This window comes from Ruditapes philippinarum, unplaced genomic scaffold (assembly GCF_026571515.1).
Source record: "Ruditapes philippinarum isolate M1 unplaced genomic scaffold, ASM2657151v2 ctg27461_1_1_1_1, whole genome shotgun sequence".
Classification (NCBI taxonomy): Eukaryota; Metazoa; Mollusca; class Bivalvia; order Venerida; family Veneridae; genus Ruditapes; species Ruditapes philippinarum.
This window is the reverse complement of record NW_026861839.1, coordinates 1-19434: the sequence shown is the minus strand read 5'-3', so window position 1 is coordinate 19434 and position 19434 is coordinate 1. Positions and strand designations below refer to the sequence as shown.

Here is a 19434-nt window from a genome sequence, read left to right as displayed (position 1 = left end):
AAAGGGAAAATCAATGACCCCCCGGGGCGGGGCCAATTTTTGACCCCAGGGCTTTTATTTGAACAAACTTTTGGTAGACACTTATTAGAACATGTTTCATGCTAAATATCTTAGCTCTAACTCTTTTGGTTCTTTAAAAGAAGATTTTTTAAGTTTTTACTATATGCATATAGGGAAAATCAATGACCCCCTGGGTCGGGGCCAATTTTGACCCCAGGGCTTTTTTTTTGAACAAACTTGGTAGACACCTATTAGAACATGTTTGATGCTCAATATCTTAGCCATAGCTCTTTGAGTTCTTTAAAGAAGATTTTTTAAGTTTTAACTATATGCATATAGGGAAAAATCAATGACCCCCTGGGGCGGGCCAATTTTGACCCCAGGGCTTTTATTTGAACAAACTTGGTAGACACCCATTAGAACATGTTTCATGCTAAATATCTTAGCTCTAGCTCTTTGGGTTCTTTAAAAGAAGATTTTTTAAAGTTTTTACTATATGCATATAGGGAAAATCAATGACCCCCCGGGGTGGGGGCCAATTTGACCCAAGGGCTTTTATTTGAACAAACTTGGTAGACACCCATTAGAACATGTTTCATGCTAAATATCTTAGCTCTAGCTCTTTGGGTTCTTTAAAAGAAGATTTTTTAAGTTTTTACTATATGCATATAGGGAAAATCAATGACCCCCGGGGCGGGGCCAATTTTGACCCCAGGGCTTTTATTTGAACAAACTTGGTAGACACCCATTAGAACATGTTTCATGCTAAAATATCTTAGCTCTAGCTCTTTGGGTTCTTTTAAAAGAAGATTTTTAAGTTTTTACTATATGCATATAGGGAAAATCAATGACCCCCCGGGGCGGGGCCCAATTTTGACCCCAGGGCTTTTATTTGAACAAACTTGGTAGACATTCACTAGAAGATGTTTCATGCCAAATATCTAAGCTCTAGCTCTTATGGTTTTTTAAAAGAAGATATTTAAAGTTTTTTCTTTCGGTTGCCATGGCAACCAGAGATCTGCATGGAATTAAATTCTTTGAACAATTTTTAAAGGTGACCACCAAAGGAACATTCCTGTGAAGTTTGGATGAAATTGGCTTAGTGGTTTATGAGGAGATGTCATTTAAAGTAAAAGTTTACGGATGACGGACGGACGACGGACGAAAAGCGATCACAAAAGCTCACCCTGTCACTTTGTGACAGGTGAGCTAAAAATACCAGAGGTCTTCAACCACCATTAAAGCTGGAGAATTGCCAAATTATTTTTACTGTGTTGGTGCAATGTAAAAATCAACCAAAACAAGAATTATTACATGAATTTGTACATCTATTTATTATAATGATTTCAAAAGTGAGCAAAAAGCAGAAAAGTTCAAATTAACATTCACCTGTGTAATGTTTGTTTATCTTTTCTGCCAAGGCAAGACCACTGACTGCTGCACCTTGAATGCATGGGCTAGTCAACCAATCTCCACATATACCAACATTATGTTGACTATCAAATACACACTCTTCCCTCGTCTGAAACATCGGACATAATCAATTCATTCTCATTTAATACTTCAACTATTACTTTGCCATGAGTAAAACTTTGGCTTGCAGTCAAAGATTGTAGGTTGAATCCTACTTCAACCCAACAGAACGCTTAGTTGAAGAAGAATGAAAGATGATAGTAAATTAAATGCTAGAATATTGCTCTTGGTCAGTGAACTACCATTATGACCATGAAGACATCAAAAGTGAGTCTCTTCAAACTAAATTGACATATTCAAAATCATAAATTTTGTGTTCACTCAAGCCTGGGGACCAGCCACAAATACCTTTTCCTTTTTTGTTTTTCCTCATTTAGCACTAGCAGACTATGATATAATTAATACTGTATTCCTAGAAATTATTTAGAGTTTTTTTTAAGTCAGCCCTTTTTGCAATGGATATATTTGTATCTGCGAAATATGGCAGTTGTTTCCTATCAGTATAGAACCAGACAAGCTTGCATATCGATGCATTCTTACCAGAGTCTGCTGATGAAATTATAAATTTAAAATTCCCTGTAATACAACAACTATGTTATATTGCATTACAAAGCCTCCAGACCAAAATATAATCAACATTGTATCACTTTGAATTAAAGTAAAGTGTCATAAGCATTATCAAAGAAGTATTACCATAATTATACAAGTACATTCATTACAAAATGGACATGAAACATTCATCACACAAAAATATAGAACAGGTAAAACAGAAAATAGACACCATTTCACTGACAAACCTTTAAAACATTCATGGGGACTGCAGCCCCCCACAGTTGAACCCTTGTGTAGTTAGGTACAGGTAATTCAGAGAGACCTGTCACTCTTTTAACAGCTTGTAGAAGCAGACTTGTCACTTCTCTCTCAACCTTAGGTGGTATATTTTCTTGAGGGCATTTGTTTCTGTAATTTTAAATGAAATGTTATACACACATGTGCCCAGTTCTAATGACTGGATCCTGTAATGATGGATATGGGGAGTCATTTATTTTATAAACTTAAGTTTATATCCAATGTAGACTTATTGTAAGCATTCAATAATATACATGAAAATATGAAATACATGTACCATACCGTTTCCATTTAATGCCATCCCCCCCCCCCCCACCATATTTTGTTGATGAAAAATATCTTACCTTTTAGATTTATAACCTATATTGAAAGAGCGATTTGAAAAATCCAAATACATTTTTGTATTTTTATTTAAAAATGACAAATAATGACACTTGATTGAAGTAAAATTATTAAAAAATTAATCCTGTATCGTAAAATTATTAGATTATAATAATAAATAATGATTTTTATCACTGAATTCTATCACATAAACATAGCACAAGTTTTGATTTATTTTACCTAGATCCGAACTGCCTTGTACTAAATATAGTCCAGCATTCATTTGTAGAAGTCTGTGGTCTAGAAGTGTCTCTTAATTTAGCAGTATTGTTTGCCATCCATGATATGTCTGCATCTTCAACATGCACTCCTATTAAGTCAATAAAATCAAATCATAAAATCTTTAATAATGATTATAAGCACTGTTTAAAACAAGATAGAAACTGTGTCAATATTGTAGAATGCTGCATTGCATATAGGTAGCAATTTTCTGTTTGTTTTGTTTTATGGTACACTAACACAAGTTTAAGGTCTCCTGGTGCCCAAACAGGTATAACCATGGTTGTTAACATTTACCAACTTTAAGCAATGACAGGGGTCAAAACTACATCACCTGCTGGAGCTAAGAAATGCAGTGACTCCAGTAATTCGAACTCATGTAGTCGCCTCTTAGGATCACACAAGGATAAACATGGCTGCAACTCTGATGCCTCAACCCAAAGGCAACCCCTAAGCCACAAGGGGATATACTTATAGGTAGCATAATCCTTGAAGATTATGTGATATGTTGCGTTTTTGTTGATGTTTTTTTTTAAAAGCTAAGTGCCAGTTTGTTACTGCCAATATTAAATATACTAAATTATCTGTGCTGATGGAGGCTGGCAGTTCAAACATGGTCTTCACATAAACTATAAATACTATGAATTCCCAAATGCGAGTCATTTGAATAACAGTTGGAGAACAAAGGTGACTGGGCAATATCTCATTATTCCGCAAAGCATCAGAGGAAACATTTTTCACGCCAGACCATTATCTAGTAATCATTTCGATAACTAAGTGGGATTCTATATCAAATTTATGAATTAAACTATAATACATATTTACTTCTATAGTATAAGAAATCATCATCTGCTTTTTACAACAAGAACCGGTTGAAACGGGTGATGCTCCCTGAGAAGGTTCTGGACACAGGAAGGTATAAAAAAAATGAACAAAGGGCAAAAACTCCAAAATTAGGCAAGGCGGAGTTATGTTTTTTTGCACTGCACTTCTATTCAATAAGATCTATCTATCTATAAAGTTTCCTGATGATATCAGAGTTATGTCCAGGGTAAAATTCAAAGTGCAAAAATGAACAAAGGGCAATAACTCCAAAATTAGACCAGGCTTTGTTTAGGTTCTTTAAGCATTTAAGCATTGACAAAAGTCAAAAAGTAAAAATAAACAAAAGGGCAATAACTTCAAAATAAGAGAAAGGCAGAGTAATGATTCTTAAGCACTGCACTTCCACCCAATGAGACCTATCTATCTACAAAGTTTCATGTTGATATCTCTTATGATTTTAGAGTAATGTCCCGGACAAAGTTCAAAGTGTCAAAATGAACAAAGGGCAATAACTCCAAAAGTAGGCAAGACAGTGTTACAGTTCTTGTGCACTGCAAACCTACTTAATGAGATCTATCTACCTACAAAGTTTCATGTTGATACCTCTTATACTTTTAGAGTTATGTCCTGGACAAAGTTCAAAGTGTAATATAAACAAAGGGGAATAATTCAAAAATTAGGCAAAGCAGAGTTACGGTTCTTGTGCACTGCACACCTACTCAATGAGATCTATCTACCTACAAAGTTTCATGTTGATACCTCTTATAGTTTTACAGTTATGTCCTGGACAAAGTTCATAGTGTAAAAATAAACAAAGGGGAATAATTCAAAAATTAGGCAAGGCACAGTTACGGTTCTTGTGCACTGCACACCTACTCAATGAGATCTTTCTACCTACAAAGTTTCATGTTGATACCACTTATAGTTTTAGAGTTATGTCCTGGACAAAGTTCAAAGTGTAATATAAACAAAGGGGCATAATTCAAAAATAAGGCAAGGCAGAGTTACGGTTTTTGTGCACTGCACACCTACTCAATGAGATCTATCTACCTACAAAGTTTCATGTTGATACCTCTTATACATTTAGAGTTATGTCCCGGACAAAGTTCAAAGAGTAAAAATTAACAAAGGGGGATAATTCAAAAATTAGGCAAGGCACAGTTACGGTTCTTGTGCACTGCACACCTTCTCAATGAGATCTATCTACCTACAAAGTTTCATGTTGATACCTATTATAGTTTTAGAGTTATGTCCTGGACAAAGTTCAAAGTGTGAAAATAAACAAAGGGGAATAATTCAAAAATTAGGCAAGGCAGAGTTACGGTTCTTGTGCACTGCACACCTTCTCAATGAGATCTATCTACCTACAAAGTTTCATGTTGATACCTCTTATACTTTTAGAGTTATGTCCGGGACAAAGTTCAAAGTGTAAAATAAACAAAGGGGAATAATTCAAAAATTAGGCAAGGCAGAGTTACGGTTCTTGTGCACTGCACACCTACTCAATGAGATCTATCTACCTACAAAGTTTCATGTTGATACCTCTTATACTTTTAGAGTTATGTCCCGGACAAAGTTCAAAGTGTAAAAATAAACAAAGTTTCATATTGATACCTCTTGTTGTTTCGAAGTTATTTCCCGGACAAGAAAAGGGGACGGACGGACAAGGCGGCGACTGTATGCTCCCCCCCCCCCCTGAAATTTTTCGGGGAGCATAAAAATCATTTTCATGCCCATATTACCTTCATAAGGAAGCTTCAATGATGTACTGAAGGACACAAGTAACGCCCAAATAGAGCACAACTGCATTCTTTTGTCTTTCATATCCGGTTGCTGACAGAAACGCACTTGAGTCAATTTATGAATCTGTGGCGCACCTGCATTCGACATTAACTTATCCGCACACTTTCCGTTGTGAGCTATAACTAAGTAATCAAAGTACCCATGTCTATCTACGCGCCACTTTCTTAATTCCGATTCCCAACTGATATTTCCCGCCCATGTCGACTGTTTAAGATTCACACTTTCGGCAAGGCATTGTGGGATATCCTTCATACCGCTGACCCCTATAAAAGCCTGCGTCAAAGTCTTATCCTCTGAGAATTTTCCTGTTTTTAAATGTCCTATTTTTCCGCACCAAGTCTTAACGACCCCTTTTCTGTGAAGATACGAGACTATCTTTGCAAATCTTGAATCTGTCACGGTAAAATACTGCGCTGAATGATCAAATACACATGCTCTGCCTTCAATCATGACTTGACGACTTGAGCAACGCCCACCAGGTGCATGCTTACCTGTTTAAAAAAAATCAAGTTCATTCATACCTATTTATTATTATGGATTCATTTATTATTTGCCATAATAATTTCTAAAATTTACATGGAACTTTCATAAAAGTTAGATGGTTGATGATTTAATTATGATAAATATGCCTTAAAATACATGTTATTGTGTGAATTTATTGATTTTATGTTTAATTCATCAGTTTCACCAGTGTTTGTATCAACACATATGCTATCTCCCATACTATTCTTATTGAAAGATCCTGTTTTAAACAATACAGGAAGTGTTAAAATATCAAATAATTTTCATTAGTCTTTAAGATGGACATTTTATATCTTAAAGTAGATTAGTCTATATTGAAAGGTTTGAAACAACATAAATAGTTATAATAATTATTTACAGTAATATAGTATTAGATATAACAACACTGTTTATTGATGAATATATTACAAATGTATAACATTTCCAATGTTAATTTGAACATACCTGTATCAAATACCATTGTGTTGTTTATTCCGAGCTGTGACAATCTATTTGCACATACAAGACCTGCAATGCCCCCACCAATAACGGCCACTGATGTTCCTGATGACATTTTCTTACAGTGGGTTACTTCAATGCCAATCACAGTGTTTCACAATTCTATTATTTGTTTCTGTAAACTAATAGAAAGTTAAAAAAATAAAGTTTAAGTGAATGATCATTGCAGAAAATAGTTCTCATAGATCAAGGCTAAGAGCTATTATGCCTGTCTTTCTTCTTTATCTTTTTAAAATTTATATTCACATAAGAACCAACAAAAAAATGTTGAAGAAATACATACATAATATTCAAGATAATTTTTTAATTAAGGTTTTAACATGAAAATAGACATTACAACTTAACTAAAAAATGGTGTAGTATTTCTTGCAGTACCTTATTATAAATATCTTTGAGAGATCACAATAATTGTGCCTAAATTAAAAGACACCAAAAATAACATGTGATACTCATGATAATATCATTATAGTGAACAAGAGAACATCTAGAAACACAACCTGCCAGCAGACAGCAATAGCTGTTTCCAGTGTTGGAAAGTAAAATGAAGGCTAAGTAGGATAAGGGGGCATAATTCTGCACACGTGCATTGCAAACTTTCCTGCCCTTCAGTTCACTTGAGACTTCACTCGGGTCATCATGATACACCTTCATGCAAAGGTACAACTACAAGGTATTCAATACTAAAATGAATTAACTTTCACAGAAGCATCATTATAAATGGGAAGAACTTAAGCATCACAACCTGTGCCAAATACTAATGAGAAGAATTTTAGCATAAAAATTAACCAATAATTAAGTTTTATAAGACTGTTCAAGAATATTTTAATTGAGTTAAAAATGAATGGGTCAATTAAGCAATGCAAAAATGAATTTCATGGCTATAATATTATATTTACTATCTGTGACTATTCAGTAAAATAAGTAGTGACAATAAGTGATAATTATCAATGATATTTTTTCTCACAATATATCGATACAAAATATTCCATCAATGATAGCCCTACTTCACACTAGATGACTCAGTGTGATTTGCAAGTTATGGAAACATTGTGTGATTGATGTATGTACAAATGCCTATAACTGTGATACTAACATACTATACCACGCTGTCCTTTAACACTGTTTAACTGTGAGACTGTTTCAGGTAACGGGGATTAGCTTTCATAGAAATCATGTTTAAAAACATTACTTACTATATAATTACGGCTTTTCTATGATGAATTAGGACAATCATCAGCTTATGTAACTTAATTTGATTATCTCCCTTTAACTATTTGTTTCCATTATTTTATCTGTTGAATGTTTCATTAATGGAAATGCAATTTTCATTTGAAATGAAATGTCATGCTTCAATAGCTTGAAACATGTATCATATGGGTCGTTCTGTTAACATATTCTGTGTCATATATCAATTAATTTTTGTAAAAATTTTAGAAATCAATGGGCGCAGCCATCTTGCCCGTTTTCTACTTTCGTTTTGTGATTATTATCTTTTTTTAAAAATGTAATAGGAGAGTAACAACATAAGCATGAATACATAATTTACTTTTACGTTTTTTCTTATTGATATTTACAAAAAATTAAGACTTTTTTTCTCAATTTATATTCTCTTCGAAACGGAAGTTTCGATTGTGATCCGCAGTGAATTTAAGGTCATAGGTCACGGAAATTTGTTGACAGTGTGTTTCGTTCAATTTTACTTCAAGCAATTTACGATATATAATCTTCTCTGGGAGTATTCAGCGAATATTACATGTGCGATTAATAGAAGGATAAGTGTGTGCATTTATTTAAATAGATTATTTGTGTTAAAAGTTCAGTATTTCTCCAGAATATTAAATTTAGTGACTCATTTTTGATGAGAACTTTTGTTTCCTGTGTGGAGTGTAAAATTTTGAAAAGGAGATAATGAATAATTGATTATCATAAATGTCTATTTGATGATTATTCAAGTAATAAACATGTAATCCGTACATAAATGGCATCATATCCACAGGATTTCAGTAATAGGCAAAAACCTGTGCCAGCGCGTAGAAGTGGTATATCGCCTGAGATTTCTTCACGAAGAGACATGGCAGACCCAACTTCTATAGGGTCGAGATCTGCCCAAGCCATGGCTGCAGCTGCCATGTCTATGAGGGGTCAAGATCCACATTCAATGAATGACACAAAAGCAAAAACTGTATTGAAGGAAGCTGTAGATGCTGTGGTGAATAGTTTCGCAAAGCATACACAAGGTTACGGCAGAGGTAATATACATGTTAAAACTTATAAATGAATCCGGGTCAACTCAGCCTTAAAACTAACACGGGCCCCTTGTTTGGCCCTGGCTCATCGGCCCTAGACTAATTGTCACGGGTCAAGTCGTACCTAAAACCAGAGTCTTTTAAAAATTCATTTTGAAAGACCCTGCTAAAACTAAGCCGGACCCTGGGTCATTTTGGCCCTAGACTTACTTGTCACTGGACAACATGTCCCAAAATTATAATTGACTGGTAATTATTACTGATATGATTTTTCTATATTCATCGATTCATCCTTTTATTGCCTAACTTAACATCTTTAGAACTGTTTATACATACATGTATGTAGTACTAATTAAGTTTAATAAATGGGTATTTATTAAAAGTTTTACTGATCAATGAAAGTAGAGAAATAAAGAATACAAAAAAATGTCTTTCAAGCATTTCGCTGCTGTCTTTATTTCATATTTTTTTACAAGATTGTTAAATTGAAATACAATGTACATGACTGTGTTTTATGTTTCTCTAATTAAGGTTATTTGTTCTTTTAAACATACAAGTTAACTAAAGCAGAGCAACAGATAAGCTTTTAAAGTGAATTGGGAATTGGGTATTGGCTCCATTTAATTGGGTATTCCAAAACTCAATACCCTATGACTTCAAGATTAATTGGGTATTCAATTATGAAGATATGAATTTTATGGTTTCAATATCAATAAAATTTAAACTTTTTTAAAAAGAAAATAGGATTAACCATTTGCTAGAACTTTTCACAATTGTTTTATTTTTTATATAAAATGCTCGTGTTATATTTCATAATATTTTTAACAAGTTCGTTTTCTGACTGATTTTTGATTTACGACTGTTTTGTTTCAAATCATTTTCCCTTTTGTACGACGCCATATTGCTTTCAAAGCGTCTATTGATACAGCTGGGACCTACTTATTGACGGTCTCCGCAAAATCAACGGTCTCTGCCAGTCTGTAAAGACCGTAAACCTGAGTAGACAAATCAACGGTCTCATGCTTTATTGATATGGCTTAGTCGGTCTTTGGAGACCGGGGACCGTCGAAGACCGGAGACCGTTGATTAGTTAGCATTGATTCAGGAATATTCGGATAGCATGCATATCGATATAATTTGTCTAAAACTATGGGCGTACAAAAGATTAAATTTTGCGTTGATGAAAATGACAATACGCACAGGTTTTTAAGACAATTGTGTATTTTATTATTTTTAATGGGTTTTGATACCCATTTTTAAAAAATCAATAACGTATTTTATAAAATTAATTGCGTAAATACGCAAATACGCACCTTATCTGTTGCTCTGTAAAGAATCTATATCTTAATAAGTTTTTGTATTAGAGGCCAAGTTAACCTGTGTCAAGTTAATGTAGCACCGAGCTGACCCTTTTACCTTATAATACTGTTATAAAATTAATAAATACTTCACATAGTTTGCATTTCTAAAGGAAGATAATTATAAGAAAGGCAGTTCCTGGCCATTGTCCATCAAAAATTATCACAATGTCTCTGTGTTATAAGTCTACTTAATTGGATTACAGCTGCAGCTGTACAGGCCCATACTGCTAGCCAAACCATCGTATTTTTGGCTTACCTATAATCTATATATGTAGTGTACATGTATGAATTAAAAATGCAAGCAGTGTATTTATTTTGTATATAATAAATGATCCTGATGCAAGTTACTGACTTTATCATTGTCTTTTTTATTAGGAAAAAAATTCTGTACTTCAAGGCTAATGATATACAGTGTGTATAAGCTAGCTGTATGTGCCACAATATGTACCTGCACCCCTTTAACCACTTCATATAAGAAAATAACAATAATTAATAAACCATCCAAAATTTTTTTAACCCATTACTTCATTCATGAGCATTTTGTGAAAAATGGCTGTTTTCATTGAAAAGTCTCCCGTTACAAGTTCAGATTGCTATGCAACTATAAAAACTGCTTCAATGCTAATCAAACTTCTGGACCATTGCCTTTGTAACAACATGCTAGGGATTAAATTTCCTGTTACCATGGCAATGAGGGGACATCTCAAAATTGCCAAAAATCACTATTTTGCGTTGATTTTTTCCATCAAAATTGATTTCAAAGTGCTGCAACTTCTCAATTGATTGATTTGGAGTCAAATGCTTTTCAGCGTTGGTTACGAGTTACCTTAATTTCAGAGTTTGACTTGATATCAACAATTGATTTCTGGGTATGACTTGATATCAACAATTGATTTCTGAGTATGACTTGATATCAACAATTGAATTTGATTTCTTAGTATGACTTGATATCAACAATTGCTTTCTGAGTATGACTTGATATCAGCAATCGAGATAAAGTTGAGATAGTCATACATTTACAATTTTATAGGGTAGCCAGTGGCCACTATCAGTTTGTCTCTCAGAGAATATCTGGAAACTGGAGCTAGATTTTGAATTTATCATTGAGGTAGGGTCAGTTACAGGGCCTTTTATATTAATAGTCTGTGGGTAGAAGGAGTTAGAGTGGTAGTTATTTAGTTATTTTACTCCTTGATTTTGGCTTGCAACTTCCAAAATGCACATGTTATGCCTTTCATTCTTTACCTTTAAAATGTAACTTTCAATGTCAGAGATTTTTTAGTCTCTAAATCTAATTTTCAAATTTTGGAACACAATATCATTGCAGTCCTTACATGTACGGGGTCTTCAGATTTATCTAAGATAACAGATCTATGTGCTAACATAAAACAATCAATTTGGTCAAGGGTCAAGGGGGATATATTATAATTTTAATCTACATATACAGACTGAAAATACATGTACAATGTACAACAGCTTTTAACGTCATTTAAACCGATGATATGAATTGCGAATCTGTTAGAAATGTAAAATATGTCAGGTGATTGATACTAATGATAAGTAACACTTATTTAATTACATGGAGGATATTTGTTTAGTTCAGCGTAAGATCGGAATATATTTCACCGAGTGAGCACCAAAATGTATATTTCACGAGTGGCGCAGCCACGAGTGAAATATGAACTTTTGGTGTTCACGAGGTGAAATATATTTCAATCTTACACTAAACTAAACAAATTTTCTTTTTATTACATGCAAAAAAAAAACGTTTAAAAAGACTTTTTAACCTAGTACTAAATCAAAAGCGCGCCAAATACTAATACAACGTGACGTCAGTTATGACGTCACGTCATTAAGCTGGTTCTCAGTACTGTGCACGCTGGTATTTCATTAAAACAACGTAACGGGCTTAAATTCAAAACAGTGAAATTATCAAATTGGTAATTTCACTGTTTAAAACAGTGAAATTACCAGTTTTTATTTCACTGATATATTTCTATAAACCACCGAAAAGCATGTAATAAATAATTATACTAATTAGTATTTTAGAGCAAAATTAAGAAATAGAAAATTTAGAATATCAACTGTTATAACCACAAGTAGAAATTTTTAAAATATTTGTCAGTCCGCTAAATGGGCAGGATGTCCTTGTTCTATAGATAATTATTGATGGACGATGATACAAGTAAACAAATTACTGTTACTAAAGGTTTAAATTACTCCAACAAAAGATTTGTCTAAGGTGAAAGAAAATATTTACTTTTTTACGACAATAGTTTTAGGTTTTTCTTTTCAAAGCTGTAGCATAATGACACAAAAACTTTACAAAAAGGAAAACTAACCGTCTGCCTATATTAGGTGACAATGTTATTATTACTGGCAATAATCAAGAGTAATCTGAGCCTGTTATCGAGATGTAAATCAATGGTTGCTTTTGTTACAAATTGTGGTCTATCCCCCCTGTAGGAGACATTTTGTACTTGTTCGCTCACACTTTTGCCTGTACAGTCATCTTCAATTTGTGCGCCATTATTTGCATATTTAATGAGCTGTTAGGAGAAAATTCCAGAGTGTAACGTTGCAAATTATTGTGCAACTTTAATGATATACGATGTATCTTCACAGTTAATGTGTACTTCTTTGTAGTGCAAACATTTTTTGAGAATGGCATCTCAGTTCATATTTTTTAAATCAGTTGAATTTTCAGGTTGTTTTATTTTGTTATTGATGACTTTTTGGCATGTAAAATGTTAATATCAAAAGTTTTGTAATTAACATGATGATGATGTATGTTTGCAATGTTTTGGGGATTTTTTTTTTAATTTGTAAAAATACTTTGATAGAAAATCTCAACTACATGTAAGCTATACTTGACTTGACTATAAGGCCCATTTCAGGTATATTTAGGAAAAGCCCCTGCAGCTGAACATTTTGGGGACTTTGTACCTTATTGATGACTTTAAAGATTTGTTTATGTGTACATGTACATGTATATAATTTTATTATTATATACTGGCAACCTGTCATTTCTTTTAATTTAAAGAAACAAGTCAAAACAGTTCAAATTTTGTCTGCTGTTTGGCTTTTATTATATGGGGGGAATAGGAGTTAATTTTGAATTATTATATTTTACTTGATATGTGTATGTTAATAACTTAATAACATGTTTTAAATATTTGAAAGTCTAGTCAGATGGCATTGGAAAAAAAATCTCATTTCGTAAACATTTCTCATATAAATTGTATACTTAGAATAATATATATGGAGGATGAACATTTTAAAAAAGATTAATATTGGTCAAAAGGTCAAAATAAGCAAAATTAGCCCTTACTGCGTTACTAATGCAGTAAAATTATAGTGATAAATACCGCCCTTAATCACTGAATCTTGAAGTCATTCTGATTGGCAATTTTTAAAAATATTAAGTGATGTCTGGCTGTCAATTAGTTATACCCAAATGTTGTAAATGCTGCTACATGTATATCATACGTGAATGTTACATGTATATGTATATATAACTATGTAAAAAAAACCCGATTATATATTATTTCTAAATACAGTGTTGCATTGTTCAATAAAAGAAAAAATTTATTATATGCAATATTTTGTTGTTTACAGTTAATGTAGTGGAGGCACTGCAGGAGTTCTGGCAGATGAAGCAGGATCGTGGTGCAGACCTGAAGAATGGGGCTCTTGTTGTGTACGAATCCCAGCCATCTAATGCCCCACCATATGTGTGTTTTGTATCTCTGCCCGGTGGAAGCTGTTTTGGAAGTTTTCAGGTAGCTACATTATAATATGAGCCGCGCCAGCATGGATCCAGACCAGCCTGCGCCTCTGCGCAGTCTGATCAGGATCCATGCTGTTCGCTGTCAGTTTCTCAACTTGCTATAGGGTTTGTAAGCAAACAGCATGGATCCTGATCAGACTGCGTGGATGCGCAGGCTGGTCTGGATCCATGCTGGTCACAAACGCATTATGTTGGATTTGTCATGACGCGGCTCAATTTATTATGTTATTTTGATATATTAAGAATAATTTTTTGGTTCATCTCTTAATTTACTTGTACCATATAGTTAATTATTGCCCCCTGGTACAAATCAAATAGACTTCACTTGGTTTGGAGGCTTTTACTTCTATTTACTTGTATTATTATTTAATATTGATAAAGATAAATTTAAATGTTTCAAAGTAGATTATTCACAATGTATCTCCAGAAAATACAAACAAAATGTACCAAAGATATGATCAGAAATGACATGATGCCTTGAAGCAGCGAAAAAATACTTCAAGATTTTTATTATTGTAATCTTACTTATATTAACATAAATACATGTATATATACAATGTAAATATCATTACAAATACAATTTATCTTATGTGGCATCTATTTTAAAATTCTCATACATGGTCTCATACACTGTATTCATGCTTTATACCCATGGATTTAATTTTATGATACAATATTCTTAAAGACCTACTTTAACATTGTTCATTGTTGTTTGGTTATTTATCGTAAACTTTGATAAAGTACTGACTGTACTCTGCGGGTATGGTGTCCCTTTTAGCTTCGCAGTAATCTGTGCTAATTTGCATACAATGTACATAGCTCCATATAGAAACATGGAAGGAGTCTAAAGGACAGCACCATACTTGAATAAAAGTAACTATTTTGGGATGTGATTGGGAGATTTTGCATTGACAGACCCTCTATCATGACTAAATTTATTAATCAATGCAGTTTGGGAACACATTTTGATATATTTTTAGCAAGTAGTAATCTTCATAAATTTTAAGATTTGCATATCAAGGGAAAAGATAGGAATGTTTTAATCTTAAGTTGTAAATAACAGTTCAACCTGTTGAGTAACACCAATTGCATATTTGTATGATTTAGTACAATAATAATATTAATGGACCAGTGACAGGTTTTCTATAGGACTCTGTGATGGTATAGAAGTGTTTATTTATTTGGGAGAAAACATGGCTGGGTAGCTTAGTTGGTAATGCTGCAGGACAGATTGCAAACTAACATTTTCTCACTCTATCAGGGTTTTCATTATGAACATACTGGCATTACATATCAATTATCATTGGTTGAAATGCTGTTAAAATTCAATTGTATTTTTAGCCTGTAGATTTAAGTATCCCCCTCGACCCTTGGTGAAATTAGTTGTTTTTGTTGGCACATCTGTTGCCTCATATAAAAATGAAAACCCTGCCCTTTGACAGTTCTATTCTATTTAAAGAAAATTTCCGCTATTCCTTTTAATTTAATAAATAAGTTCGCATAAACATTGTATAACTCACAGATCCACAAGAAATTTCTGTAAATATCCATAAGAATTTACCTATAACGCTTAGTTTATAAAAAGAGTGGGGCAGTCTTTTTAAATTTTAGACAGATTTATAATTTTACCCATAACATTTTCCAATATCAACTGTTGGTCAATCACCATTTTGACAGTCAATCTTTTGAAATATAAAGTTAATTTAGCTCAACTTGATGATGAAAATATGAGCATAATGTCACTTTAAGGTAAAGTTTTAGTTCAAATATAATTTATATCAAAATAGTTTTAACTTTACTTTTTCTGTTTTATTTTATGACACTGTTGACATAATTTATGTCATTTTCATGTCGAAAGAGTAACTATTTGATGGTACATCATTATGCAAGGAAATGTCCCATTTTAAACATTAAACCACAAGTATTTGAGACGGCTATTTTCTTTTATTACCTTTTACACTTTTGCACTCCAATTGGCGGCTTATGTTAAATAAGTCTTTTTATGTATTGAGAGAGGATTTGAATTCCAGTATTGTCGCTTGAATAAATGTTGAAACGTTACTTCTTTTGACAAATATTGTAAGAACTTGAATAAGTGTAAGGCGGATCATTTAGGTGATAATATGTAATGTAAATAAACTTTGTCAATAAAACTTTGATTAGTTTGGCAGTCGTGCTGGGCATAGATAAAAGCAGGTACTGTTGACTAAATCTATAATTTGAACCGAAAAGATATTGTCCTGAATGTTGAAAAATGACAATTCATATATCAAGTTTAACAAAAAAATTTTATCAATTTATATCAAGTTGAACATTTTTATAATTTTTTTCGAGAAATGTTTGTTTATGACACACAGTCTGTAATTTATATTCATAAGGAACATCATGATGTGTGGTAGATATTTATTGATTAATATAACCGGCCAATTCAGTATCTCCTTAATGGTGCCTATATATATTATATCATTAAAGCATCATACTTATATATGAAAACTGTGTGTGTGTTCTCCAGTTAATTCATTTCACCTATGATCATTTGACTCTGCTGTTAATACACAAATAAATTGCAAAAATGTACTTTCCAATATCCTAAGGCTATGTCAAGTATGTGTGAAATTTGACTAAATAAATGTTTTGGTCAGGTAGATGTATACAACATATATACTTAATATTTACATTGGTTTATATTGTTATGGTTTGTGAGCATTTAAAATGTGATGATTTCAGGTATTGAATGTTGAAGCATTGTATAGGAAATGATGATGTAACTTCTGCATTAATGATGAGGATTCTTTTGTTTTAGGAGTTTTTTAATTGTTCTGTAGGAGATGCACACATTTAGCATTAGAAGACCTAAAATAAATCAGAAACTTAATCTTGGCATCACAAAAATTTACCATAACCATCTTTGGAACCAACATGGTACCGATTTTGCTTAACTACATTCATCGCATGCTAATTAAGTGTATACCTAATGAGAACGCATGGGTTACCGAGGATGACCATAACAGTTTCCTTGCTTCATTTTTCATATGACCTTATAATTATGCTGTGAACTTTTAACAGTCCATTGTTAATTTAAGGGTCAGTTTCATATATCAACTTAAAGTAGCCAGTTTACACTTGTATAGAGTGTGTCCAGTTGAATATTTTGTCACCTGATATTAGTGCAGTAACAGGTTAAGTCCTTCTGAATTTAATAGGAAATAACCATTTATTGCACTATGGTGACAAATTTTGTGTTTTAAATGGTGCAAGTCATTATTGTTAAAGTTCAAAAAATTTATGCAACTGAAAACCTACAAATGTATGTAAAAGAAAGATGGACGGTGAAACCGATTGTTGTCCCATAAATTGAGATCTTTAAAATTTTTCCTTTAAATTTTAGATATATGGTTGATAATACAAGAGATTTATAAATAAGTCGGATTGCATTTCCGTCCCTCAAATTCCACAACATTATAATCCCGGCTTGGTTTGCACTTCTTTTTATCTATTTAATGATAATCTTTTCATGTTTTTCAAAATATTTTTGTACCATACTGTTGAATAGAGATGATTTTATTTTTGAATGTCACCTGAAAAATAAAGCTTTAGCTTGTCACTAATTTTAATCTCTGGAATTTAAATGTCCGTGGAAAATTGATTAAAGCTGTTGATTAGGGAATCCATAAATGAAAAAATTGAATAGAAATATTTGAAAGAATATTTTCTTAAATACTGGATAATTCATACCATACAGTCATTATAATTCATTCTAATTTTGATCGTTAGAAGACGAACGTACTGGAATTTCATTTATTTAGAGGAAATTTTAACCGAATGAAAAAGAAAATGTTTTAGAAAAAAAAAATTCTAAATGGCTGTTAAGTATATTCTGACATATCATATGAAGGACTGTTATTGAATAGAAAGGGGCAATTAAAAAAAGAAATCTTACAAAAGAATATTTTGTTAACACAATGGGTGATATAATTAACCCTTTATGCCTGCCTGCTGGTGTCAACAGATTTTATCCCTACCACCAGTGCAGACCTATATCTGAGCCTGCATTCTGCCTGTTTGATCATGGTTTGCACTGTTCACTATTCAGGCATTAATACATATTCTAAGTTTCTCCTAAAGATGATAAGTGGTATAATCCATATTGAAAGATGGACAAGTCCATTTAAGATATTTAATGCGGTGAGTGTTAATTTTCTGTAAAAAGGTTTGCCAGTATGACAACAGAGAAATGGTTGTCTGTACTTTTGTTTGATTGATCATTGATCATCCTGCCATCCCACAGCAGCTTACTTTGAATGATTTAGTGGATATGTTGGAAGATGCCTGGGAAGGAAAGACAGATAATTGTACTGTTATGGAATTTACAGATGTTAAGTGAAATTTGTTTACAACATTTAATAGTGTTACTTTGGCAGATCTCCCTCCCTCCACCGTAATGCCCCACAAAATGAATATTCAGGACTTTGAATTCATGATTTTTAAAAGACTGATAAAAGTTCCACCCTGCAAAAAGAGTCTCCCCACTAAATTGTTGGAGGGTTGGAGCTTTATTGGCGGTTTTAAAAATCAAGAAATTAAAGTCCCCCCCACAAAAAGTCCTGTTGATATCCCCGGCTATTTGATGTGACAAAACAAAACCAAAACAAAGGGACATATAGAAAGTAAAAATATGGCTCATTCGATTGCGATCCCCCTCAATCCCAACTCCTCTTCAGTGTTTGGGAAACTGGGGGGGGGGGGTTTGGTGGTGGTGGGGGGGGTAACTTTTGACTTGTTGCATCAGGGTGATGCAAGAAACTTAAAGTTTATATATATAGATAGATGAGGTGTATCTTATATATTAAAATGAGGAAAACCTCTAAGGTACATGTATCAACATAATGGCTATACATTAATGTAGAAATGTAAATCAAAATATTCAAGAGGGAAAAAGAAAACACATAACAATTCAGACTGCACTTCTATATAATGGTGCATACGCATACATCAATCTTATGTACAGACTGGCGTGTTTTTTTTTAATGTTTAAATACTTCCTTTAAATGTCTTAACTATCGAGTGTTGAAATAGTGATGAATGTATCTTCTGATTAAATGTTTTATGCAAATATAAAACTTTATATGTGACAGACGATAATTAATTATACAACTCTGTCGATACTTTAATACTTCATGTCACCTCGGAGAAATATTGCATTTTTTCTTGTTATTAATCTAATTACCGTATATATCCTTTTATCAACTCTATTTCTATAAGTTCATGATTGTATAACATTTATATTTTTGTATTATGTCTATCTCTATAATTGTACCATGTATATATTTTTTATATCATCTTTTTAATTATAATGTATATATTATATATTTGTATATTTATCTCTATCTCTAAAATAATACTGTACATCTATATATTCTTTCAACCATATCTCTATGTATGATTGAATTATACCATATACATATAT

At 32.6% G+C, this 19434-nt stretch overlaps 2 protein-coding genes across 2 annotated transcripts; one reads left to right on the top strand and one right to left on the bottom strand.

The window, feature by feature from the left end:
• Window positions 1-1389: 1389 nt before the first annotated feature.
• Window positions 1390-6709, bottom strand: LOC132716991 (uncharacterized; the record flags this gene model as incomplete). The annotated part of the gene is given in 5 exon segments (XM_060700342.1): window positions 1390-1522; window positions 2271-2433; window positions 2884-3013; window positions 5490-6041; window positions 6517-6709. Coding segments are annotated over 5 exon segments (1087 nt in total), but the record flags the coding sequence as incomplete, so codon positions are not given.
• Window positions 6710-8208: 1499 nt separating this feature from the next.
• Window positions 8209-13959, top strand: LOC132716990 (protein limb expression 1 homolog; the record flags this gene model as incomplete). Its single annotated transcript, XM_060700341.1, is given in 2 exon segments — window positions 8209-8819; window positions 13796-13959. Coding segments are annotated over 2 exon segments (435 nt in total), but the record flags the coding sequence as incomplete, so codon positions are not given.
• Between the last annotated feature and the right edge of the window lie 5475 nt (window positions 13960-19434).